The sequence below is a fragment of the Mustelus asterias genome, chromosome 24 (assembly GCF_964213995.1).
Source record: "Mustelus asterias chromosome 24, sMusAst1.hap1.1, whole genome shotgun sequence".
NCBI lineage: Eukaryota > Metazoa > Chordata > Chondrichthyes > Carcharhiniformes > Triakidae > Mustelus > Mustelus asterias.
In genome coordinates, this window is record NC_135824.1 from 18,972,888 (window position 1) to 18,996,637 (window position 23,750).

Consider the following 23,750-nt stretch of genomic DNA (forward strand, 5'->3'; position numbering starts at 1 on the left):
TATGTCAGATTTCCAGCATCTGCTGCATTTTGCTTTTATTCTCAGCTTAAATATCTGTTCCCTCTACTGCCGGTCCACTGTGGTTGCTGTATTCATTACGAAGCAGGCTGCCAAGGCTCCTTCAACAGCATTTCTCAAACCTGTGACCGCTAGAAGGACAAGGGCGGCAGATGTGTGGGAACATCATCACCTCTAACTCACACAGCAGCTTGACTTGGACATATCTTCGCCCCACTGACAGTTTTAAAACAGTTCCTTCACTGCATGGATTACAGCTGTTCAAAAAGGTGGCCTCCCATCAAGTTGCCAAGGGCAACTAGGGATAAGTAATAAAATAAAAACAGGAAGTGGTGGAAAAAATACTCAGCACGTCTGGCAGCATCTGTGGGGAAAAGTTGCGGGTCGTGATGGGAGAATCGCGGCCAATGTTTCTAGTCCATTATGAGCCTTTTTCCAATCCACCCCAAAGAGGAATCATATTGGACCCGAAACATCCACAGATGCTGCCTGACCTGCTGAGTTTCTCCAGCACTTTCTGTTTTTATTTCTGACCTCCAGAATCCAAAGTATTTTGCTTTTATTTTAATGAGCATTAAAATGTTGGCACAGATCGGCATTGGGCAGCATGGTGGCACAGTGGGATAGCACTGTTGCCTCACAGCACCAGGGACCAGGGTTCGATTCCCAGTTTGGGTCACTGTCTGTGTGGAGTCTGCATGCTCTCCCTGTGTCTGCGTGGATTTCCTCCGGGTGCTCCGAGTTCCTCCCACAATCAAAAAATGTGTGGGTTAGATGCATTGGCCATGCTAACTTATCCCCTTCTGTCCCGGAATGCTTAGGTTAGAGAGATTAGTGAGGTGAATGCGTGAGGTTATGGGGATAGGGCCTGGATAGGATTCTTGTCAGTGCAGACTTGATGGGCCGAATGGCGTCTTTCTGCACCGAAGGGATTCTATGAGATCACCACTTTCCCCAAACTGAATATTAAAAAATTGTTAAAAAAATATAGAGAGAAAAAGACATGGCTAAGAGTAAAATGCTGTGGGTATCTCAAAAGTGCTCTGTGGGTGCAGACTCCTAGGAGAGGGACTGCAGCGGTTCAAGAGATTGGTTTCTGCCACCTTCTCAAGGGCAATTTGGGATGGGCAACAAATGCTGGCGCTGCCAGCGATGCCCATGTCCCATGAAAGAAGTTAACACACAGATTGCAAAACCATGAATGCGTTTAGTAACATCGCATTGTAGATTAGCACATAGAATCCCCACAGTACAGAAGGCGGCCATTCGGCCCATCGAGTCTGCACCGACCACAATCCCACCCAGGTCCTATTCCCGTAACCCCACACATTTACCCCGCTAATCCCCCTGACACTGGGGTCAAATTAGCATGGCCAGTCAACCTAACCCACACATCTTTGGTCTGTGGGAGGAAACCGGAGCACTTGGTGGAAACTCACGTAGGCACGGGGAGAATGTGCAAACGCCATACAGTCAGTCTCCCGAGGCCGGAATTGAACCCGGTGTTGTGAGGCTACCAAATAAACCTGTTGGACTTTAACCTGGTGTTGTGAGACTTCTTACTGTGTTGTGAGGCAGCAGTGCTAACCACTGGGCCACCGTGCCGCCCATGTATATATTGTACATTCAAACTTTAAATATAAATTGAAAACAAGTGTGTTTTATAACAAAGCCTGGAGATTTGAAAAAAGAGTATTCCTGGATGAAGCTTGTCCTTACCTCCTCTCCACTATACTGTTTCAAACAATTGAGAAAGTGCACACTGTTTGAAAGCCAGAACGACAGCATTTCAAAATCTTCACTGTGATTCTGTTAAATAAGGTCAGATTTGGAAGAATTAATATGAATAACTACATGACTTTCACTTTCACAAATAGTTATTTTTCATATAAAAACACACAGGAAACTGTTACATGGTTTCGAAACACTGCTGATATCCATAAACCCCTATAACTGTATCAACATTCCCAATGTTATCTAAACTTTAAATGCGTTACGGATGTTTTCTATTATATAGTTTCTTATAAAAAAATGTTTTGGGACAGCATGGTGGCACAGTGCTTAGCACTGCTGCCTCACAGCGCCAGCGACCCGGGTTCGATTCCCGGCTTGGGTCACTGTCCGTGTGGAGTTTGCATGTCCTCCCCGTGTCTGCGTGGGTTTCCTCCGGGTGCTCCGGTTTCCTCCCACAGTCCGAAAGACATGCTGGTTAGATGCATTGGCCATGCTAAATTCTCCCTCAGTGTACCCGAACAGTGTGGTGACCAGGGGATTTTCACAGTAACTTCGTTGCAATGTTAATGTAAGCCTACTTGTGACTAATAAATAAACTTTACTTTGCAACATTCCCGATGTTATCTAAACTTTAAATATGTTACGGATGTTTTCTATTATACAGACATAACAAACGCGTAAATCACTGCAAGATACTTTACATGAAACAGCTCATATCTTAAGGAAATCATGCATTGGTTGAAGAAAGGACACGATTTGCAACTCAACATTCCGGTATATAGAATCTTCAGGCGCGATAGGGGAGGGGGTATAAGAGGAGGAGGTATTGCATTGTTAGTTAAGGAGTCAGTTACTGCAGCAAGGAGAGATGATATAGAGTCATAGAGGTAACAGCATGGAAACAGGCCCTTCGGCCCAACTTGTCCATGCCGCCTTTTGTTTTAAACCCCTAAGCTAGTCCCAATTGCCCGCATTTGGCCCATATCCCTCTATACCCATCGTACCCATGTAACTATCTAAATGCTTCTTGAAAGACAAAATTATATATTACAATATATTGGAGGGGGCATCAAATGAAGCTTTGTGGGTAGAGTTTAGGAATAAAAAAAGGGGCAACCACATTATTCGGTGTTTATTATAGACTCCCAGATAGTCAGAGGGATATTGAGGAGCAAATATGTGCTCAGTTTGTGGAGGTGTGTAAAAATAATAACAATAGGGTTATTATATTAGGTGATTTCAACTTTCCCAATATTAACTGGGATGTACATAGTGTTAAGGACTTGGATGTAGATTTCTTGAAATGTGTGCAGGAGAACTTTTAAAATCAATATATGGAGGGTCTAACAAAGGAGGGAGCTTTGCTGCACCTGATTCTGGGGAATAAAGCCAGAAGGTGGTTGAGGGGGTGGTGGGGGAGCATTTTAGTGATAGCGATCACAACATGGTGCAATTTAAGTTTGTTATGGACAAGGAAATAGACAAGCTGCAAAAAAAAGTTTTGGATTGGGGGAGAGCGGATTTTAGTAAAAGAAGACAGGATCCGGCCACGGTAGACTGGGAAAAGCTACTAATAGGGAAATCTACAGAAGAGCAGACGGAGGCATTCAAAAAGGAAATGGGGAGGGTGCCAGCCCAGCATGTTCCTTCTCGGGCGATAGGTAGGAATTACAAACCCAGAGAACCATGGATGGTTGGAGAAGGAAAAGAAAGGCTTTTAAAAAGTACAAGGGGAGCAAATCAGTGAAGGTGTTAGTGAGGTGTAGAAAGTGCAGGGTGGAGTTTAAGAAAGCAATTAGGAATGCAAAGAGGGGATATGAAAAAGCTCTGGCTGGTAAAAGTAGGGAAAATCCCAAGATATTCTATAAGTATATCAATGGGAAGAGGATAACCAGAGAAAGAGATGAATAGGGCAAGCTGTGGGTGGAGCCAGAGGACATTGGTCGAGTGTTGAATGAATATTTCACATCCGTCTTCACCCAAGAGAGTGAGGACGATGGTATAGAATTCAGGGAGAGAGACTGTCAATTTGCTTAAGAAATTCATAGCAAAGGACAGGTATTGGAGGTGTTGGCAGCCTGAAAATTGGATAAATCTCCAGGTGCAGATGAATTGTGCCCTTGGCTGCTGTGGGAGGCAAGGGAAAAGATTGCAGGGGCTCTGACCCAAATTTTCAATTTCTCTCTAGCCACAGGGGAGGTGCCAGATGACTGGAAAACAGCTAATGTGGTTCTACTATTTAAGAAGGGTTGTAGAGATAAACCAGGAAACTACAGACCAGTGAGTCTCACATCTGAAGAAGAGCATCTATCTCCACTTGGAAAGGCAAAGCTTGATCAGGGATAGTCAGCATGGCTTCGTCAGACGGAGATCATGTCTAATAAATTTGATTGAATTTTTTGAGGCGGTGACCAGGTGTCTAGACAAGGGTAGTGCAGTCGATGTACTTTATATGGATTTCAGCAAAGCCTTTACAAGTCTCCCATGAGGGACCTTGTCAAAGATGATAAATCCACATGGGATGCAGGGTAATTTGGTAAAGTGAATTCAAAATTGGCTCAGTTGTAGGAGACAGAGGGTGAAGGCAGAAGGCTGCTTTCGTAACTAGAAGCCAGTGTTCAGCAGCATTCCACAGGGATCTGTGTTGGGCCCCCTATTATTTGTCATTTATATAAATGACATTGATGACAATGTGGGTGGTAGGATTAGTAAGTTTGTGGATGACACCAAGATTGGATGGGTGGTTAACAGTGAGGCAGAGTGTCTTGGGCTGCAAGAAGATATAGATGGAATGGTCATATGGGTAGATAAGTGGCAGATGGAATTTAACCCTGAAAAGTGTGAGGTGATACACTTGGGAAGGAGTAATTTGACAAGAAAGTACTCAATGAATGGTAGGACACTAGGGAGTTCTGTGGGACAAAGGGACCTTGGCGTGCTTGTCCACGGATCTCTGAAAGTAGAAGGGCATGTTAGTAGGGTGGTGAAAAAAGGCATATGGGACACTTGCCTTTATCAATCGAGGCATAATTACAAAAGCAGGGAAGTCATGTTGGAGTTGTTTAGAACTTTGATGAGGTCACAACTCGAGTACTGTGTGCAGTTCTGGTCGCCACATTATAGGAAGGATGTGATTGCACTGGAGGGGGTGCAGTGGAGATTCACCAGGATGCTGCCTGGGATGGGAGAGTTTGGATAGTTATGAAGAGAGGTTGGATAGGCTTGGGTTGTTTTCATTGGAGCAGAGAAGACTGAGGGGCGACCTGATTGAGGTGTACAAGATTATGAGGGACATGGACAGAGTAGATAGGGAGCAGCTGTTCCCCTTAGTTGAAGGGTCAGTGACGAGGGGGCATAGGTTCAAGGTGAGGGGCAGGAGGTTTCGGAGGGATGTGAGAAAAAATCCTTTTACCCAGAGGGTGGTGATGGTCTGGAATGTGCTGCCTGAGAGGGTGGTAGAGGCGGGTTGCCTCACATCCTTTAAAAAGTATCTGGATGAGCACTTGCCATGTCATAACATTCAGGGCTATGGGCCAAGTGCTGGCAGATGGGATTAGGTGGGAGTTCAGGTGTCGATAATGTGTCGGTGCGGACTCGATGGGCTGAAGGGCCTCTTCTGCACTGTATGATTCTGTGAAATATTCCATTAAACACCTCTTCACTTTGGGAGGTCTTCATACCTTTGTGACTTTCTTGATACCACCAAGGAGGGAATCCATCAGTGATTTCAGCATTTCAGCACTGTTAATTTCATCGGTGTAACGCACACACATGTACAGGATATTTGCTGGCAGTACTGGAATCATATTCACAGCCACACCTCGCGGTTTAAGGTCTAAAAGTGAAACACAACCATATACATTACAACAGATAAGCCTCCTAAACATACTAGTTTGATTGTTACTAACCGCATTGTCTTGAGAAAGCAGAGAAATTGAAACTTTACCCAAAACTAGATTTTTGATGAGCTTTTCTTCATCCTCAATTTTACATTCCAACATTCCAAGGTATTCCTTCTTCACAACTGGACTCAGTTTTCCATTGGTTTGATTTTCTGTCCCAAATTATTAAAACATTTGGATACAAGTCAGATTCTGTTTTCAAAACCAGTTCAATCTTCAGAATCTCAAGCATTGCCACTAAAAGGTCTGTGCTATTCTTTTCCAATCTCTTTTAAACAAAGTAACACGCTGGATCAAATATCAGAGAAATGTGGTTCTTTTTTTCCCCCCAAAAAATCATATGGCTGCTCCTAAACTACAAGTGCGACACTTCCAGCTGAAAAACACTAATTTTGGACAAAGTTCGAGTGACGTACCTTTCCCGATTGTTTTGGTTAAGGCCTTAATCTGATTTTGTAACTTCCTGATTTGTTTTTCCTTCTGGTCCAGACGTTCCACAAGATCCTCCGAAACAAAACATAAACAATTACCTTTCGCTGTTCGCTCATCAGTGTTACAAAGTTCTGCCGTTGATGTAACAGCATTTCAAGCTTTTCAAATGATATTACTACAGGGTTCCTTTTAAATATAAAACTTGAAATCAAAAGCAAAACTATTCTCTTAATTTTTATTAAATGGCCAGTGTGGGTTACAAATTTCATATTGCTACTCTTGTGTCAACCAATTTAAGGCGTATTTTGAAGGGGACAGAAGGGCTTTAAGCTGCTCTTTGTAATTGCCTCATTTACAATGAACCATCTAAGCAAGATCAGGTGAAACACAATAACTATTTCATTCAAATACCAGTTAATGCTACGATGAAATTCTGGATTATCTCCGAGAGCCCTGAATTCAATTCTCCATCAAAGGAGCTTAATGATAAATTGTTCTATGTTGTTGATGGAGAAATTAAACATCCCCGTTGTGGGGAATTAAATTTGAATGTCCCCAAGGCCAGTGTCCAAACTCACACATTCCAGTCCACTTTTAAGTTAAAGTTATTGGCTAACAAACAAAGATCATATTTTGACCATATCCAATCCATTTTAGGTTTTAACACTTGACTTGTATCAATCCATCTTAAAATCAGTGTAGGACTTTAGGGATGGCAATATTCCAGCACTCACCGAGTTTTCCACTGTTAATTGCGATGCTTCTTGCTGCATTCTGTTACTGACTGCGCTATCAGTTTGGGTCCGATTCAGCAGTTGGTAATTCTCACTTTCAAGTTTTCTGACTTTAGCAAGTAATTCCACATTTTCTTTTGCACAGTTAGCTTTCTGAGTTTCTAACAATCTATATATTGTTAACAAATTGAGAACATTTCAATGGCATAACCTGTTACTGTACCGTTGTCAATTAACAGTGCTGGCTGGTTTTTTTGTATTTGAAAAAGAGAACTGGGGAACTTGCTACTCAATTTGAATAGTAAGCATCTTGTTTAAATCATAGAATCCCTACAGTGCAGAAGCAGGCCATTCAGCCCATCGAGTCTGCACCGACAACAATCCCACCCAGGCCTTATCCCCATATATTTATCCCGCTAATCCCTCTAACCTATGCATCCCGGAACACTAAGGGTCAATTTAGCATGGCCAATCAACCTAACCCGCACATCTTTGGACTGTAGGAGGAAACTGGAGCAGCCGGAGGAAACCCATGCAGACACGGGGAGAACGTGCAAACTCCGCACAGACAGTGACCCAATCCGGGAATCGAACCAGAGTCCCTGGCGCTGTGAGGCAGCAGTGCTAACCACTGTACCACCGTGCTGCCTACTGGAGACTTTCCAGTGTTATTATAATTAGTAAACAGAAATAGTAACTTTTTAGTCCTGTTAGGACCTTATTCAGTTATAAATTAATTGTAAATAAAGGGAGCTTCCTTGAACCAAGGTAATGAATTTAAACAAAATTTACATCGAAACCTTGCTGGGGTTTAGGCCAGTGGGATCTTATGGTCCTGCCGAGGGTGCAGCCCTGCCGCAAGTTACCCAATGGCGAGGGGTGAACCCCCTTGACAATGGCGGGATCATAAGCTCCCGCTGCCAGTACACCGCCTCCCGCCACCGCAAAACCCTCCGAGGAGAGGGAGAAAATATTGCACCCTCTGAACCTCTAGGATTTTATCTTTAGCATTGTCTGTTGCAAATCAAATGCAATGGGTATAGTCACATTCAAATTTATAATTAATCTTACATTAATATAAAAATAATCTATAAATTGCACTGATTTACTAATCATTGTTTCTCTGTGAAGGGTAGTGTAGCTGGTCGCCACATTATCGGATTGCACTCAAAAGGCTGCAGAGGAGATTCACTTGGAGAGTTTCAGCTAATGATGGGAGGCTGGTTAAGGCTGGGGTTCTTTCCTTTAGAGCAGAGAAGGCCGAGGGCGGACCTGACTGAAGTGTACAAAATTATGAGGGACATCGGTAGGACAGATTGGAAGAAACTTTTCCTATTTGTAGAGGGGTCAATAACCGGGGTACATAAATTTAAGATAAGGGGGCAGGAGATTTAGATGGGATTGGAAGAAAAGCTTCTTCACCCAGAGGATGGTGAGAATCTGGGACTCTCTGCTTGGAAGGCGGGTTGAGGCTAATGAGACCACCCTCAGAACATTTAAGAAGCATTTGGGGCAGTATGGTGGCCCAGTGGTTAGCACTGCTACCTCACAGCGCCAGGGACCCGGGTTTGATTCGCGGTTTGTGTCAGTGTGTGTGCACGTGTCTGCACATTCTCCCCGTATCTGCATGGGTTTCCTCCGGGTGCTCCGGTTTCCTCTCGCAGTCCGAAAGACGTGCTGGTTAGGTGCATTGGCCATGCTAAATTCTCCCTCAGTGTGTACCCGAACAGGCGCCGGAGTGTGGTGACTGAGGGATTTTCACAGTAACTTCATTGCAGTGTTAATGTAAGCCTACTTGTGACACTAATAAATAAACTTTAAAGCTAAAAAAAAAAATTGAGATGAGCACTTGAAACGCCAAAGCGTACAAAGCTATGGATCAGGTGCTGGAAATGGAATTAGAATAGGTCGGTGTTAGATGGTTGGCATAGATGAGATGGGCTGAAGGGCGTCTTTCTGTGCTGTAAAACATGGAAGCGACCTATATACTAGATTTTACTGCAGATTTACAGAAATGTGCGCTGAAATCTTAATGTAATTATCTAGCCTGGATACATTAAAAGTACTCTTTTAGTCGGTACGTTTTACTGATTATAATTCTTGGAGAAAAAAAAGCAATTGAAACGAAAGTAACGGAGTAATGCGTAGCTTTGGAGAATTCACTTTAGACGTTTAGCAAGAGCTGTACAAACAATTTAGACAACAGACTGTCTGTACCTTTAAGACTTGATTACCTGTAAAGACTCGCATTCCAACCATTCTTTGGTAATTGGGTTTGTGTCTTTATATGCCGTGTTTGTGAACTGAAATCCCATTCACTTGATGAAGGGGCAGCGCTCCGAAAGCTAGTGGCCTTTGCTACCAAATAAACCTGTTGGACTTTAACCTGCTGTTGTGAGACTTCTTACTGTGTTTACCCCAGTCCAACGCCGGCAGCTCCACATCATGGAGAATTTGGGCCTTCGAATTGTTTAGAGTTTCTCAATGGAATTCAAAAGAAACTACTGAACGACAGGCTGTCTGGCCCCCTGGACATAACGTTAACTGATTGTTCATAACTGGAATGATCATGGAATCCAGGGGATGAATCTGCATTGACTCTCTGACAAGAGTATCTTATGATGTGGAGATGCCGGCGTTGGACTGGAGTAAATACAGTAAGAGTTTTAACAACACCAGGTTAAAGTCCAACGGGTTTATTTGGTAGCAAATGCCATTAGCTTTCGGAGCGCTGCTCCTTCGTCAGATGGAGTGGAAATGTGCTCTCAAACAGTGCACAGAGACACAAAATCAAGTTACAGATTACTGATTAGAATGCGAATCCCTACAGCCAACCAGATCAGCGCTCCGAAAGCTAATGGTATTTGCTACCAAATAAACCTGTTGGACTTTAACCTGGTGTTGTTGAAACTCTTAAAGAGTATCTTACCCAGCCCCTGTCCTATCCCCATACATTTTACCATGGCTAATCCATCTAACCTACACATTTTGGGACACTAAGGGACAATTTACCGTGGCCAATCCATCTAACCTGCACACCTTTGGAGTGTGGGAGGAAACCGGAGCACCCAGAGGAAACCCACGCAGACATGGGGGAGAACGTACAAACTCCACACAGTCACCCAAGGCCGGTATCGAACCCAGGTCCCTGGTGCAGTGAGGCAGCAGTGCTAACCACTGTGCCACCGTGATGATCGTATTCAGATACAAAGTAAAAGCAGGCAGCACATTAGAAATATTTAGCTCTGGCAAAGGGTCACCCAGACTCAATGTTGGACCTATTCTCCCTTCACAGATGCTGTCAGACACGCTGCGATTTTCCAGCATTTTTGGTTTTTGTGTGAGGAATATTTAAGACCAAGGCTGCTGTAATAATGCCGATTTGCACTGTTGATTGTGTGCTCACAGGTGGATTGCGGAACACCATTCTAGATGTTGCGGCAGGGTGGCACAGTGGTTAGCACGGCTGCCTCACAGTGCCAGGGACCCGGGTTCGATTCTGGCCTTGGGTGACTGTCTGTGTCGCATTTGCACTTTCCCCCCACGTCTGCGTGGGTTTCCTCCCACAGTCCGAAGATGTGTGGGTTAGGTGAATTGGCCATGCTAAATTGTCCCTTAATGTCAGGAGGAGTAGCAGGGTAAATAAGTGGGGTTACGGGGATAGGGCCTGGGTGTGAATGTGGGCCAAATGGACTCCATCTGCACTGTAGGGATTCTATGTTAAAGTGATACAACATCACACAATCTTGATGACATTCTCCACAGGGCATTAAGATCGTGACTATAATACTCGCGTGAGACAACAGCAAGCATGCATTATAATTCAGGCAATTATCAGAAAATTGAAGCTTAACACCAGTGGTTAGGTAGCTGAAGGAGGATAATTAGTACTTTATTCATGCATTTAAGTATGCATCTCTGCCTTTCTGTCCTGGCACTGATGCATAATCTTGTCACCCGTCCTGTACCCGTGTTAGAGAGAATCTGCACCAAGAACTGCTTGCAAAGTAAGTGAGGGCCTGAGGGAATTTACTAATATTAGAGATTGCACACCTTCTCTGGAATCCTTCTTCTTCAAGATTGTCTTGCAACTGATCAGTAACTTCTTCCATTTTTTCTGTAAATTGCAGTTATTTAATGAGTGCACAGATTTTCTTTCCTGCAATATACACAGCCTTTACCCGTACAATGTTAGCTGGGGGCTAATTCACTACAACGTCAAGAGACTGTTAACAAAATAATTTATCCAAGTTTGAATGGAAATGGGTAATACAGGTGAAGCTGGATTTTTAATTATTTTTTTCTATTAATTCGTGGGACATGGGCATCGTTGGCTGGCTAGGATTTATTGCACATCCCCAGTTGCCCTTGAACTGAGTGGCTTACTAGGTTATTTCAGAGGGCAGTTGACAATCAACCACATTGCTGTGGCTCTGGAGTCACATGTTGGCCAGACCAGGTAAGGATGGCAGATTTCTTTTCCGAAAGGACATTAGCGAACCAGATGGGTTTTTCCAACAATCGACAACAGTTTCATGGTCATCAGTAGATTATTAATTCCAGATTTTTTTATTGAATTCAAATTCCACCATCTGCTGTGGCAGGGTTTGAACCTGGGGTCCCCAGAACATTAGCTGAGCTTCTGGATGATTAATCTAGCGATAATACCACTGGGCCAAAGTCTCCCTTATTATGATCAGGGGCTGGGATTTTGCACTCCTGTTCGTAACAGGCATGAAAACGATGGGAGTGTAAAATAGCACGAGAGGCCCAAAACGCTGGCGGGATGTCCCATTGTGATTCCCCCCTCCCCCCCCCCCCCCCGCAACCCACCACCACCAATGATGTCACGGGAATCCTGATGTCCAACATCGGGAAGCCCGTTACAATAAATTTACATCTCGTTATCAGGTCTCTACCTCCGATAATTCCCCGCCCCGCCGTCCCTTTACATAACCAGTCGCGTGAATTATAACTGGTCCCCTACGGCGTGCATCTGGCAAGCAGAATCCGCCAGAAGGGTTCAGGTGAGAGGAGAAAGGATCATGCCCGGGCACTGCTGGGAGCAGTGCCAGGGGGCAATGCCAGGGTGCTCTGTAGAGGGGGGGAATGTTGCATTGAGGGTTGGATGTTCTCTGGGTGGGGGTGCATTGCGTGGGGGGCTGGGGGAAATGTATTGTGTGGGGGGTGGGGGAGTGTTCTGTGGGTGTGGATACTGTGGGTGGGGGTGGATCTATGGGTGGGGTGTGTTGTGTGTGGGGGGGGTATTCTGTGGGTGGGGGTGTTTAGTATTTGTGGGGGTTGGTCTATGGGTGGGGGTGTGTTGTGTGGGAGGGTGTGTTGCATGTGGTGAATGCTCTGTGGGTGAGGGTGTGTTATGTGTGGGGAGTGTTCGGTGGGTGGGGGTGTGTTGCGTGGTGGGGTTGTGTTGTATGCGGGGGGTGTTCTGTGGGTGGGGTTGTGTTGCATGCGGGGGGTGTTCTATGGGTGGGTGTTGCATGCGGGGGGGTGTTCTATGAGTGGGTGTTGCGTGGGGGGTTCTTCTGTGGGTGAGTGTGTGTTGCGTGGGGGGGGGGGTTGTGTTGCATGCGGGGGGTGTTCTATGGGTGGGTGTTGCGTGGGGGGTTCTTCTGTGGGTGAGGGTGTGTTGCGTGGGGGAGGGTGTGTTGCATGGGGGAGGGTGTGTTACGTGTGGTGAGTGTTCTTTGGGGGGGGGTTGTGTTGCATGCGGGGGGTGTTCTGTGGGTGGGTGGGTGTTGCGTGGGGGGGGTGTTTTGTGGGTGGGGCTGTGTTGCATGTGGGGGGTGTTTTGTGGGTGGGGCTGTGTTGCATGGGGGGTTGTTCTGTGGGTGAGGGTGTGTTGCATGGGGGGGTGTGTTACATGTGGTGAGTGTTCTGTGGGTGGGGTGTGTTGTGTTGGGGGGTTCTATTTTTACTTTTTGTCTCAGGATGTCCTTTTTATAGTTGCCGGGGGAGCGAGCTCTCAGCGTTATATCATGGGACCCCCCCCCCTTCCCTTTTTTCAGCTATCAGCGAACGATACGGCAGCAAAAGCCACCGTGGGGCAACAGCTTCCATGCCGGTTCTCGCGTCCCATACACCAAAAAATGGAAAAACTCCACCCAGAGATTCCAACAACTGCAAAAAATGATATCGGAGCTGTGAAAGTCACAAGTTACACTTTACAATTTGTATGCTTTAGATAAATACGAGACAGCCTACAGAGTCACCTTTCATTTCCACAACCCGTCCCTTTAAGTGGCTCTCAATGTCCTGTTTCTGTTTTTGCAGCTCTAAGATTTGGAGTTTGAATTCTGGAATGACCTGGGTGCACACAAAAATGGTTTATACTTCAACGAATCAACATTCAACACCATCAACAACATTGAACATGCAACAGGCCCCTGGCATAGCCAAACCAAAACTCAGCACTACCGCTGGGCACTTGGATATCCCTGTGTCCTGTTGCTGGGAACATATTCAGTGTATTTAATTATTTAACCTGCTCCTGCCCATCTTGTGAGCTAACAGAGGGGTTAGGGGTTAATATCGAGGCCTGGGTGTCCAATTTTTCAACCATTACTTTCTCCTCAGATGTCAGGATATAGTTCATTTGGTAATTTTCCAATATCTAATTCAAATGGTTTGGCCAAATCTTCTGAGGAGTGTGAAACATCGTCTGATTATCACCCCATCAGTAGTTTTTTTTTTTTAACACAGCATCAGAACGCCACATTTCTACTCCAGACTTCTGAACTTGGCGTCTTCAGAGATGTAGAGCATATCTGCTGTCTGTAATGATTTCAATCAGGCCATTGAGATTGGCCTATTGGAGTATGAGCTCCCTGATTAAGGATCCAATGATGAGCCAATCAGGGAGTCTTTTCCTTGTACTTAACCGGGCGTGTCAGTTCCTCTGGCACCCCCGGAGGTATACTGCTAACTACCAGCACTCTGTGTACTGCTGTTAAGAGTTTGTAACTAAAGGGGTTTTGGTGAAGGGACTTCTGCCTCCAAAGACTTATTACAGGGTCATGAGAGAAAACCAAGCCACACTCCCCCCTTTCATAGCGCCAGCTACCATATTTTGGTAAATTTTAATTCACTAACATAGTGCTAAGCTTTGGGACATTAAAATAGCTTTTTACTGTGTTAGCAAATGGGTGTGAGTGAGGTTAAGTGGATAGGGTGCCAACTGGGTAGGGTGACAGAGCAGCTAGGGTGTGCAGGTGGCTGGGGTGGCAGGAGACAGGGTCGATAGGTTGGTGAGGTTGGTTCCGGTCGGATGGGCTGGGGAAGGGAGTTGGAGGATCAGCAGGGAGTTGGAAGGTCAGGGGGTTGGAGGGTTGGGGGGAAATCAGAGGTTGGTGTGGTGGAGTCAGTGGAGAGTTGAGGGGTTGGGGGGAATCAGAGGGTCTGTGTGGGGGAGTCAGTGGAGAGTCGAGGGGTTGGGGGGTGGAGCAGTATAGTTACCCTGGACCTAAACATGATTTTTTTTCTAACTAATATTTCCTGGTAACTATCCAGATAAGTAAGTCAGAATTGTCCAAAGTCTCTGGGTAGGATTTACCGGCCACACTCACCCCAGAACCAGAAAATCCCCCCCGAGGTCAACAGACCTTTGCGTGGTCTGCACTCCGCCCACTCCGATTCCCTTGGCGGGCGGGGCAAGAAAACTCTGGCCTCTGACTCTGAACCAGAGTGGGAGAATTTTCTGGAGGGTTCCCACCTGCAGGGAAATTTCCCATCAGAAGTTGACACTTCCCGAGCAATTCCCACGAAGTTCCTGCATTGGGACCTCCGAGTAGCCCCCGGTGCATCTTCCGGGGTACTGCCATCCGGAGCGCGGAGGATCTGGCCATTACTTTCATGGGTGAATCTAGTCAATGACACCTGGAAACGTGACAAAACTTTTCTGGAGGTTTGCCGTGGCGTTGATGGAAACCATCATTCAGCACATTTCTCAGAGTTTTCTGGCAAAATCATGGCGGGAGATCAGATAAACTGCCACAGAAATTCTATCCAGGTATCTAACAGGCTAATTAATTATGGGGCACTTCATAGTTGGGGCCAACGTTGTTGGTGCAGACTCAAAGGGCCAAATGGCCTCCTTCTGTACTGTAGGGATTCTATGATCTAAATTCCACCATCTGCCGTGGCGGGATTCGAACCCCAGTACATTAGCTGAGTTTCCGGATTAATATCCCAGTGATGGGCCATCGCCACCCTAAACAATTATTAAACAATACTTTGAAAATATGAAAATATTGAAAAGTTAGTTGGTGCCAGTAAAATGATGAAATCTGTGGTAGGAATAAATCTTTCTCTGCCATTTTCTTTCCTGCAAGTAACCATCGAGCGAAATCTTTACAGTCCAATATTCCTCCAAAGTGTAATGATTTTAATCAGGCTATTGGGATTAGCCTGCTTGAATGTAAACTCCCTGATTAAAGGCCAACTTGATGGTCCAATCAGGGAGTCTCATGCTCTGTATTTAAACAGGAGTGTCAGTTCCTCTGGCACTCCGGATGTGGACTGCATACTGAGAGCACTCTGTATAGTGTTGTTGGATCTTGTATATAAAGGAATTTTGGTGAAGGGACTTCCACCTCTGAGGACTTATTACACAATGTTACTAGAACATAGAACAGTACAGCACAGAACAGGCCCTTCGGCCCACGATGTTGTGCCGAGCTTTATCTGAAACCAAGATCAAGCTATCCCACTCCCTACTACTTTTCTATTTGAGTTGATTTCTGTCAGGTAACCTTCGATTTTGCTGGCAAATGTTGGAGGAAAACACCTTGTAAATAACAACACACAAGATCTGAGTGATTTCACTATACCAGATTTTCTTTTGCCAGTTTGGTCAGTTCCTGTCGGATGCTCTCGTTTGCGCTGTTCTCTGCTTGGACCTTACATTGGAGATGTGTTGTCTCTTCACAAAGTTGGTCAATTCTCAACCCGAGTTCCTCAACTTCCTTCTCGTAGCTTTCTTTCTGCGACTGAATATGCATTTCCATGACTCTATGTAGAATAGAAGGGCATAAATGATAGAATTGTTGCAGTCACGATGAGACACAAGGCTTTGTGTAAATACAGCAGATCATTGTAAAGTCACCAACTGTCACTTATTACTGAAATCTTCGGCAATCTTCATTTATTGAACAAAAGATAATTAAATATTTCTCTTGATCTCCCATGGTGCCGTGCAATGACAGCCCAGTGTGAGGACATGAATGGAGTCAAGCCAAGTTAGAGGGCGAGTAGACCCCAGGTGGCAGAGGGGAAGGAAGCACGTGGGAGGAGAGAGGATGAGGGGCAGTGAGGCAGAATGGGAGGAAGGGGAAAGGAGGTTGGAATGAGAGAGAGTTGTGCTGGGGCATGGATAAAGAGTGAGAGTGGGAGAGGGGCCAGGTCAGGGAAGGAAGGAAGGAAGTGGGAGAGGAGAGTGATGTGGGGAGGGAGAGTGGGACGGGGTAGTGGGGGGTGGTGAATGAGGAGAGGAAGGATAGCAAGAAAGGTGTGAATAAGAGAGGTCAGAGGGGGCAGAGAGAGAGGAAAGAAAAAAAAAGAGAAAGCCGGGGAGAAGAATTAAGACAAACTGAAGCAACAGGGATGGAGAGAGGCATCCTTACTCCAAATTCAACTCAAGATTTGGAGGGGAGGGCTTTATGGTAGAGTCATAGAGGTTTACAGCATGGAAACAGGCCCTTCGGCCCAACTTGTCCATGCCGCCCTTTTTTTTAAACCCTTAAGCTAATCCCAATTGCCCACATTTGGCCCATATCCCTCTATAGCCATCTTATCCATGTAACTATCTAAATGCTTTTTAAAAGACAAAATTGTACCCGCCTCTACTACTACCTCTGGCAGCTTGTTCCAGACACTCACCACAATGTGTGTGAAAAAATTGCCCCTCTGGACCCTTTTGTATCTCTCCCCTCTCACCTTAAACCTATGCCCTCTAGTTTTAGACTCCCCTACCTTTGGGAAAAGATATTGACTATCTACCTTGTCTATGCCCCTCATTATTTTATAGACCTCTATAAGGTCACCCCTCAGCTCCCTACACTCCAGAGAAAAAAGTCCCAGTCTATCCAGCCTCTCCTTATAACTGAAGATAGGAAAGACTTGCCAAATTTGGCTAATGCTGCATGCGGGCTGAATGGCCTTCCCTTGCCTGTTCAGCCCCCAGCTGAAGAGGAAAACCTGTTGACAGCGGAAGGTCGGAAGATTCCGCCACTGGCCCAATGGCGGGCCCCCTCCGCAAATTATACCGCGGGGGTGGGGGGGAATTCCCATTTTCAGCTTAGAATTGTAAAGGGAACGCAGGAAAGTCAGAGGGAACCATCAAAGAGAGATCAGCGCAGAATGAATGGAAGGTTAGAGACACAAGGATGACAATGGAGTTGGGGAGAAGCTATCTGGAAGATGTTAAATAGGGGTCAAGCAGCAGTCACCCTCTGGAAGGCTCAGTACGAATGGGCATTGTGAGCAACAGGCTGGAGAGATATCGACTGGAGGTGGGGGGGCGGGGGGGGAGGTGGGAAATTAGCCATGAAGAGAGCAGAATGGCTGCAAAGAGGGGGAAAGCAAACATCAGGCCGGTGTATGTCAAAGAAAGGACATCCGGCTAAAGGTCAGTTAGCTTAGGTTGTAACTTCAGGGATGGAGGAGTTCAGGTCATTCTGTGAGGTGATGGCCTCAGGAATTTCAATCGGCCTTGTAGCAATGGCTGGATTTTCCCACCCTGCTGCTGCTGGGAATGTGACGGCCTTGCCAAGAGTATGCTGACCTTCGCCAGGACTGGATGATCCAGAGGTGGGCATGCCTCTAACATTCCTCCACCCCCTCCCTCCATAGTCTGCACAATCTCACCTGATGCTATACCACTGAAACATTAAGACCACTCGCTGTCTTAATACATAAAAGGTGCAAAGGATAAAATACATTCAAGATAACTTTGTGTTCTAAGAATGATACCCAGGGAGGTACAAACCAGTCCTTAGTTTAATCTTTACAAAAATTCGATATCCATATAAACACTGGGAAAGGGACAGCATCCCTTTGCTTAATAATCTCCCAGGAAATTGTGATTGAATCTTCCCGTCTGTTCACTTCTCCAACCAAAGTGCTGGGAACTGATTCTTCATCTCCTGAGCTCATTACAGTCGAGCTTGTATGTGAAACTCAGTCATTCATACAAGCCTACCACTACGGCTTGAGAATGCAACAAAGAGATAGAAGGAGGAATTTTCCTTAAATAGTACAGGGTGTTGGATCAGGTGAGAAAAGCTGTGTGAAACTCGCAGGTTTTGCAGACAACTTTCACCTGATTTAACAACATTCTGCAATTTCACAGTGCTGGCGAGGATCATGCAGCCAGCTGGAGGGGCGGGGTCTAACCATGCGGTCAATGGCGGGATTCTGAGATCGGGATGTCAGTTTTAAAGGGTGCTCCAATCTCAAAGTTAAATTAAAGCCCCCCCCCTCACCCCCGCGGACACTGGGACCACCAATCACAGACATGGGGACCTCCTAGTGGTCAAGCGGAGAACCCTCAACCTTCACACACAGATGCACAATCCCCCCCACCACTCAAAGATCTGGGAACCAACCCCCCACACCGCAAAATAATCAGGGTCACCTCAACCCCACCCCCTCCCCTTTCATTGGCACTGGGTTGCAACCCCTCATCCCCTCCTCACTGGCATCGACCCGCTTCCACACACAGTCTCCATGCCCACCCCCTCTCACTGGCACCACCCCTCATAGTCTCCAGCTCCCCTCACCGCAATGCATACACAATCCCCGCTCCCTAATCAACCATTGGGCCCCACCAACACATAAGGGGAAGCCCCTCCCCCCACCCCCATTGGTGCTCCCCAAAGTCACACCCCTGGCATTATTTTCAAAAACCAATTGTGATTCGTGACGGCGTGACATCATGCCACTGGTGAGGCAGAGGGGAGATTGAACAGGGCCGGACACTATGGCGAAAAGACATTTAATAATATTATAATGTATTTAAAATCATAATGCATTTAAAATTACAATTCACGCCCTTTTTGGGCGTGAGCCTGATCACATCATTGGTGGATGGGGATGGAGAGGAAGTCTTGTTCTGAAATCTCGCTGGCACAAATCCCATTGTGGGCCTCTTGCGAGATTTTGTGACTATGACGGGTTTGTGCTCGAGGCTGACTGGACCTGCTAAATCCGCCCAAAGCTTTTACAACCAACTTCCAAAACGTGTCACAGTAAATTACATGAACATTAAAACAATCAGAGAAATTTAACTAAGTAATCCTGAGGACGTCATACTATACTAGCTTTATAAAGTATTATATTTAGTGGTTCGATAGCAGAGGTATTAATTAGCAGTGGTTAGCACCGCTGTCTCACAGCGCCAGGGACCCGGGATCGATTCCCGGTTTGGGTCACTGTCTGTGCGGAGTCCGCAAGTTCTCCTCGTGTCTGCGTGGGTTTCCTCCGGGTGCTCCGGTTTCCTCCCACAGTCCGAAAGATGTGCTGGTTAGGTGCATTGGCTGTGCTCAATTCTCCCTCAGTGTACCCGAACAGGTGCCAGAGTGTGGCGACTAGGGGATTTTCACAGTAACTTCATTGCAGTGTTAATGTAAGCCGACTTGTGACCCTAACTTTAAAACTTGAAACTTTATACATAATTGTAATACACCGATATAAACACTAGGCTGCTGTAGAAACACCGATACATTATTCTGCAACCTTCCACTATTAATTTAAATGAAACAAGACGTCATTTATTTTCTGTCACCTGGTAGCTCTTTTCAACCCTTCGTAAGCCAGCCAGAGCTCTCCATCTTCGTTTAGCTGCTCCATGTCCTCTGGCGAAAGTCTAAGTGAAGCATTATTTTAAAAATATGTCATGCAACCAACTGTTTATACATTTAACCTTCCTGGTAACATATCAACCGACCTATGGTGCAGGTTCACTGAACACAGTGGAGCGATAGCATAAGCACGTGGCCAAACAACAGGTTTATCTTTTAGCTACGAGGAGAGGTTGGGTAAACTCGGTTTGTTCTCACTGGAACGACGGAGGTTGAGGGGTGACCTGATAGAGGTCTACAAGATTATGAGTGGCATGGACAGAGTGGATAGTCAGATGCTCTTTCCTCGGGTAGAAATGTCAAACAAAGTGTGTGGGGAAAAGTTTAAAGGAGATGTGTGGGGCAAGTTTTTTTTTTTACACAGAGGGTGGAGAATGTCTGGAATGCGCTGCCCGGGGAGGTGGAGCAGGTACGATCACGGTATTTAAGGGGCATCCAAACGAATACATGAATAGGATGGGAATGGAAGGACTCCGTAAGTGCATGCGGTTTTAGTTCAGGCAGACATCATGATCGGCGCAGGCTTGGAGGGCCGAAGGGCCTGTTCCTGTGCTGTACTTTTTTTTGTTCTTTGTTCTTTTCTTCTTCTGAATTGGCTCTTTTTCCTAATGTTGTTAAAAACCTTTGTTTTATTTTTGTCTTCCATTTTGTACCTGCACTGTTCATTGGAAGCATCAATTTTTATTTCATGCTTTTGTATTTTAGCATCAACTTTTTTATTTCTGTTTTCTGTGTGATTTCCTTTTTTTCCCTAGCAGACTGGATTCTCCAACCTCGCCTGTGACTGGGATTCTCCAGTCCCGCTGCAGTGAATGAAGATTTGGCTGAGCACCAAATTCTCCGTTCTCGCTGGCAGCAGTGGCAGTGCGTGAACGACTGGCCTATTCACAGTCAGGAAGAGTCAGTCCAGCTCTCTGGATAGCCAGTGAGGATGAGATAGAGTAGACAGAGTCCAGAACTAGGGGTCATAGTTTGAGGATAAGTGGTAAACCTTTTAGAACTGAGGTGAGGAGAAATTTCTTCACCCAGAGAATCGTGAATCTGTGGAATTCACTACCACAGAAAGTAGTTGAGGCCAAAACAAGGGGCGGCACAGTGGCAAGCACCGCTGCCTCACAGCGCCAGGGACCCGGGTTCAAGTCCCGGCTTGGGTCACTGTCTGTGTGGAGTTTGCACGTTCTCCCCGTGTCTGCGTGAGTTTCCTCCAGGTGCTCTGGTTTCCTCCCACTGTCCAAATATGTGCGGGTTAGGTGGATTGGCGATGCTAAATTGCCCCATAGTGTCAGGGGGACCAGCTAGGGTAAATGCATGGGGCTATGGGAATAGGGCTAGGGTGGGATTGTGGTCAGTACAGACTCGATGGGCCGAATGGCCTCCTTCTGCACTGTAGGGATTCTATTCCATGATTCTAATTAGAGGAGCATGGATATTTCCGAGGATTGTGGGGCAGGCTAGATCACAGAGATAGGGGAGGAGCGTGGCCATGGTGGGATTTGAAAACAAAGGCGAATATTTTAAATTTGAAGTGTTGCTTAAATGGCAGCAAGCGTAGGTCACTAAGCACAGGAGAGATAAGTGAGTTGGACTGGGTGCAAATAAGGAAATGGCAGTATGAGGTCTGGGTGGCTTCATGAGGGGAGAATGTGAGAGCCTGGCCAGGGAGAGAGAGAAGGACAAATCTTGATGTCAAATAGAAAAAGGTATAGATGAGAACTAAGGAAATTCTCTCGTATAGATAACAAGCTGAGAGGAAAAACCCTTCCAAATGCATGTACGTGCCAGAGTGTGTTACAATGTTGCAGACAGCAATATACTGAGCCATTTTAACCATCATAGAAAGAGAGAATGTGACTGGTTTATTAATGTTACCAGCACCCAAAGACATGTTACTGATTGAAACAAGCATTATCAAGCGTTATTTTGTAAATATATGGATGTTGTTGAACAGGATGGTTTAATTAAACCACCGGAAGTCATTTTGTTTTGTTTGCAATGGGTGTTAATGTGAACAGTAACAAACAGCAAACTCTCACAGGCAAAACCTCACAATTTGAGCTAAAGTGCTGGTCTGCCATTAATTTTACTTGGGGCGAGTCAAAGTTTTATTTCACAAGGCGGCAAAGTTAAGTATTACTCCATGTCACATTGTTCAGCTCAAATACGAGCAGGCTCGATGGGCTGAATGGCCCACTCCTGTTCCATTCATTCCCCAAACCTTTCACTGTGCTTTAATGGCGTATGCAATGGTTATTGGTAATAATGCCAAATCTGAGGCAAAAAAATGTCATACCTCTTCCGTAGCTCTTCTCCCTCTAACCCTCCAAGGAGCTGTTTTGTAATTTCTTCCACTTTCTCTGTTAAAATACAAGAAGTTTGTACAATTTTATAATATTGGCTGTAGATTGCAACTGCTTGTAACTGTGCTACATGCAGTTGGAGAACCTGAGCATTCCCAATCCTGCTAAAGGATTAGTAAGACAGCTTTGCCTACATGTTTTCAATGCTCATAGACTCATAGAATTCCTACTGTACAGAAGAGGCCATTCAGCCCATCAAGTCTGCACCGACTCTCTGACAGAGCATCTCACCCAGGCCCTCTACCCCACCCGATCCCCGTGACTCCACACATTTACCATGACTAATCCATCTAACCTACACACCTTGTGCACTAAGGGGCAATTTAGCATGGCCAATGCACCTCTTTGGACTGTGGGAGGAAACCGGAGCACTTGGAGGAAACCCACATAGACATGGGGAGGACGTGCAAACTCCACACAGTCACCCAAGGCAGGAATTGAACCCGAGTACCTGGCACTGTGAGGCAGCAGTGCAAACCACTGTGCCACCTGTTGTGAATTAAAATCCTAATTTCCGAAATTCTGACCCTCCCAGCTATTTCATACTTCTATTGCCAAATCTGACGCCATCTAAATTTAAAGGGATCCAAGCAACTTGAACTTGGCAGACATTATCTTGGACTTAGTGGGGCATTAGTACTGGTGGCTGCTGTTATCCTGGTCTTCAGGACTTCTGATGATCTTCCAGGTCTTCTGATGATCCCAGTGGCTGATCATGAGGAAGACATATTTATTTTGCAGTTGTCATAGTTATGTGAGAGCTGCACAATAACATGATGCTGCACTAATGCCCCACCACTTAAAACTCAATGCAGATCAAAATCAACCTTTAATATCTCAAAAATCTTTCATCATCTTAAAGATGTCTTTGGTCACACCTCAGCCTTTTCCCAAGAGAGATGCGCCACACATCCTGTCAATCCTTTCCTGATGTCCATACCCCATGTTTTTCTCATATCATCCTTGTCAATCTTCTCTGCACCTCCATTGCCTCTATACCCTTTCTGTAACAAGGCAACCAGAACTGCACATTGTACGAATGCATAAGTTAGGGAGGGTTGTTGACTGAGCTTTACTCTGCATCCAATTGTTATCACAGGAACTGGGAAGGTTTGACGCTGACACTAGTTACAAAACTCGAGAGACATTCCATCGTTCAACATTAGTTCCCTCCCACCCACCTCCCCCGACCGCAGTGAGTACAATTTCACCAAAAAAAATCTTCTAGAAAGGTAGTTAATCTCCAAAATTATTGAGTAATGAAAACAAAAACAGGGAACTTTATTAAATTGACTTGAGCTTTCCCCCGGTGATGCAGCAAATTAATCTCCCCAATAGTGGGCCTTGCAGAACTGAAAACTCACAAATCCCTTGCTCTGTCAACGCTACATTTGCTGAGTTCATGGGAAATCACAGGGTCACCCGCTTGCTTTAGTAACAAGGGAATGCCCGGTACTGGAAATAAAGAGCTCAAAGCAGGCGAGAGAGAACAAGAAATGCATATTCAGGCTCTGCAAAGTTTTCTTCACAAAGCTCATACAGGTGGTCCCAGACAGGAACATCCCAGTGCCCAAGAATTACCACCTGGTTCCAAGTATATAATACGGAAACAGAGGATGGTGGAAAAACTCAGCGGCACTGTGGCACAGTGGTTAGCACTGCTGCCTCACAGTGCCAGGGACCCGGGTTCAATTCCCG

General features: G+C 45.7%; 1 protein-coding gene across 2 annotated transcripts in view; it reads right to left on the bottom strand.

The window, feature by feature from the left end:
- The window catches only part of myo5c (myosin VC), a 128,417-nt gene that overhangs the window by 16,029 nt on the left and 88,638 nt on the right, over positions 1-23,750 (bottom strand). For both annotated transcript variants that reach the window (XM_078241360.1, XM_078241361.1), the window contains 10 exons: positions 21,986-22,049; positions 19,620-19,700; positions 15,667-15,847; positions 13,051-13,144; positions 10,874-10,937; positions 6,821-6,989; positions 6,071-6,158; positions 5,699-5,806; positions 5,433-5,587; positions 1,738-1,827 (listed from right to left, as the gene is read on the bottom strand). In XM_078241360.1, coding sequence (XP_078097486.1) covers positions 1,738-1,827; positions 5,433-5,587; positions 5,699-5,806; positions 6,071-6,158; positions 6,821-6,989; positions 10,874-10,937; positions 13,051-13,144; positions 15,667-15,847; positions 19,620-19,700; positions 21,986-22,049 — 1,094 coding nt within the window. The remainder of the gene's footprint in view (positions 1-1,737; positions 1,828-5,432; positions 5,588-5,698; positions 5,807-6,070; positions 6,159-6,820; positions 6,990-10,873; positions 10,938-13,050; positions 13,145-15,666; positions 15,848-19,619; positions 19,701-21,985; positions 22,050-23,750) is intronic.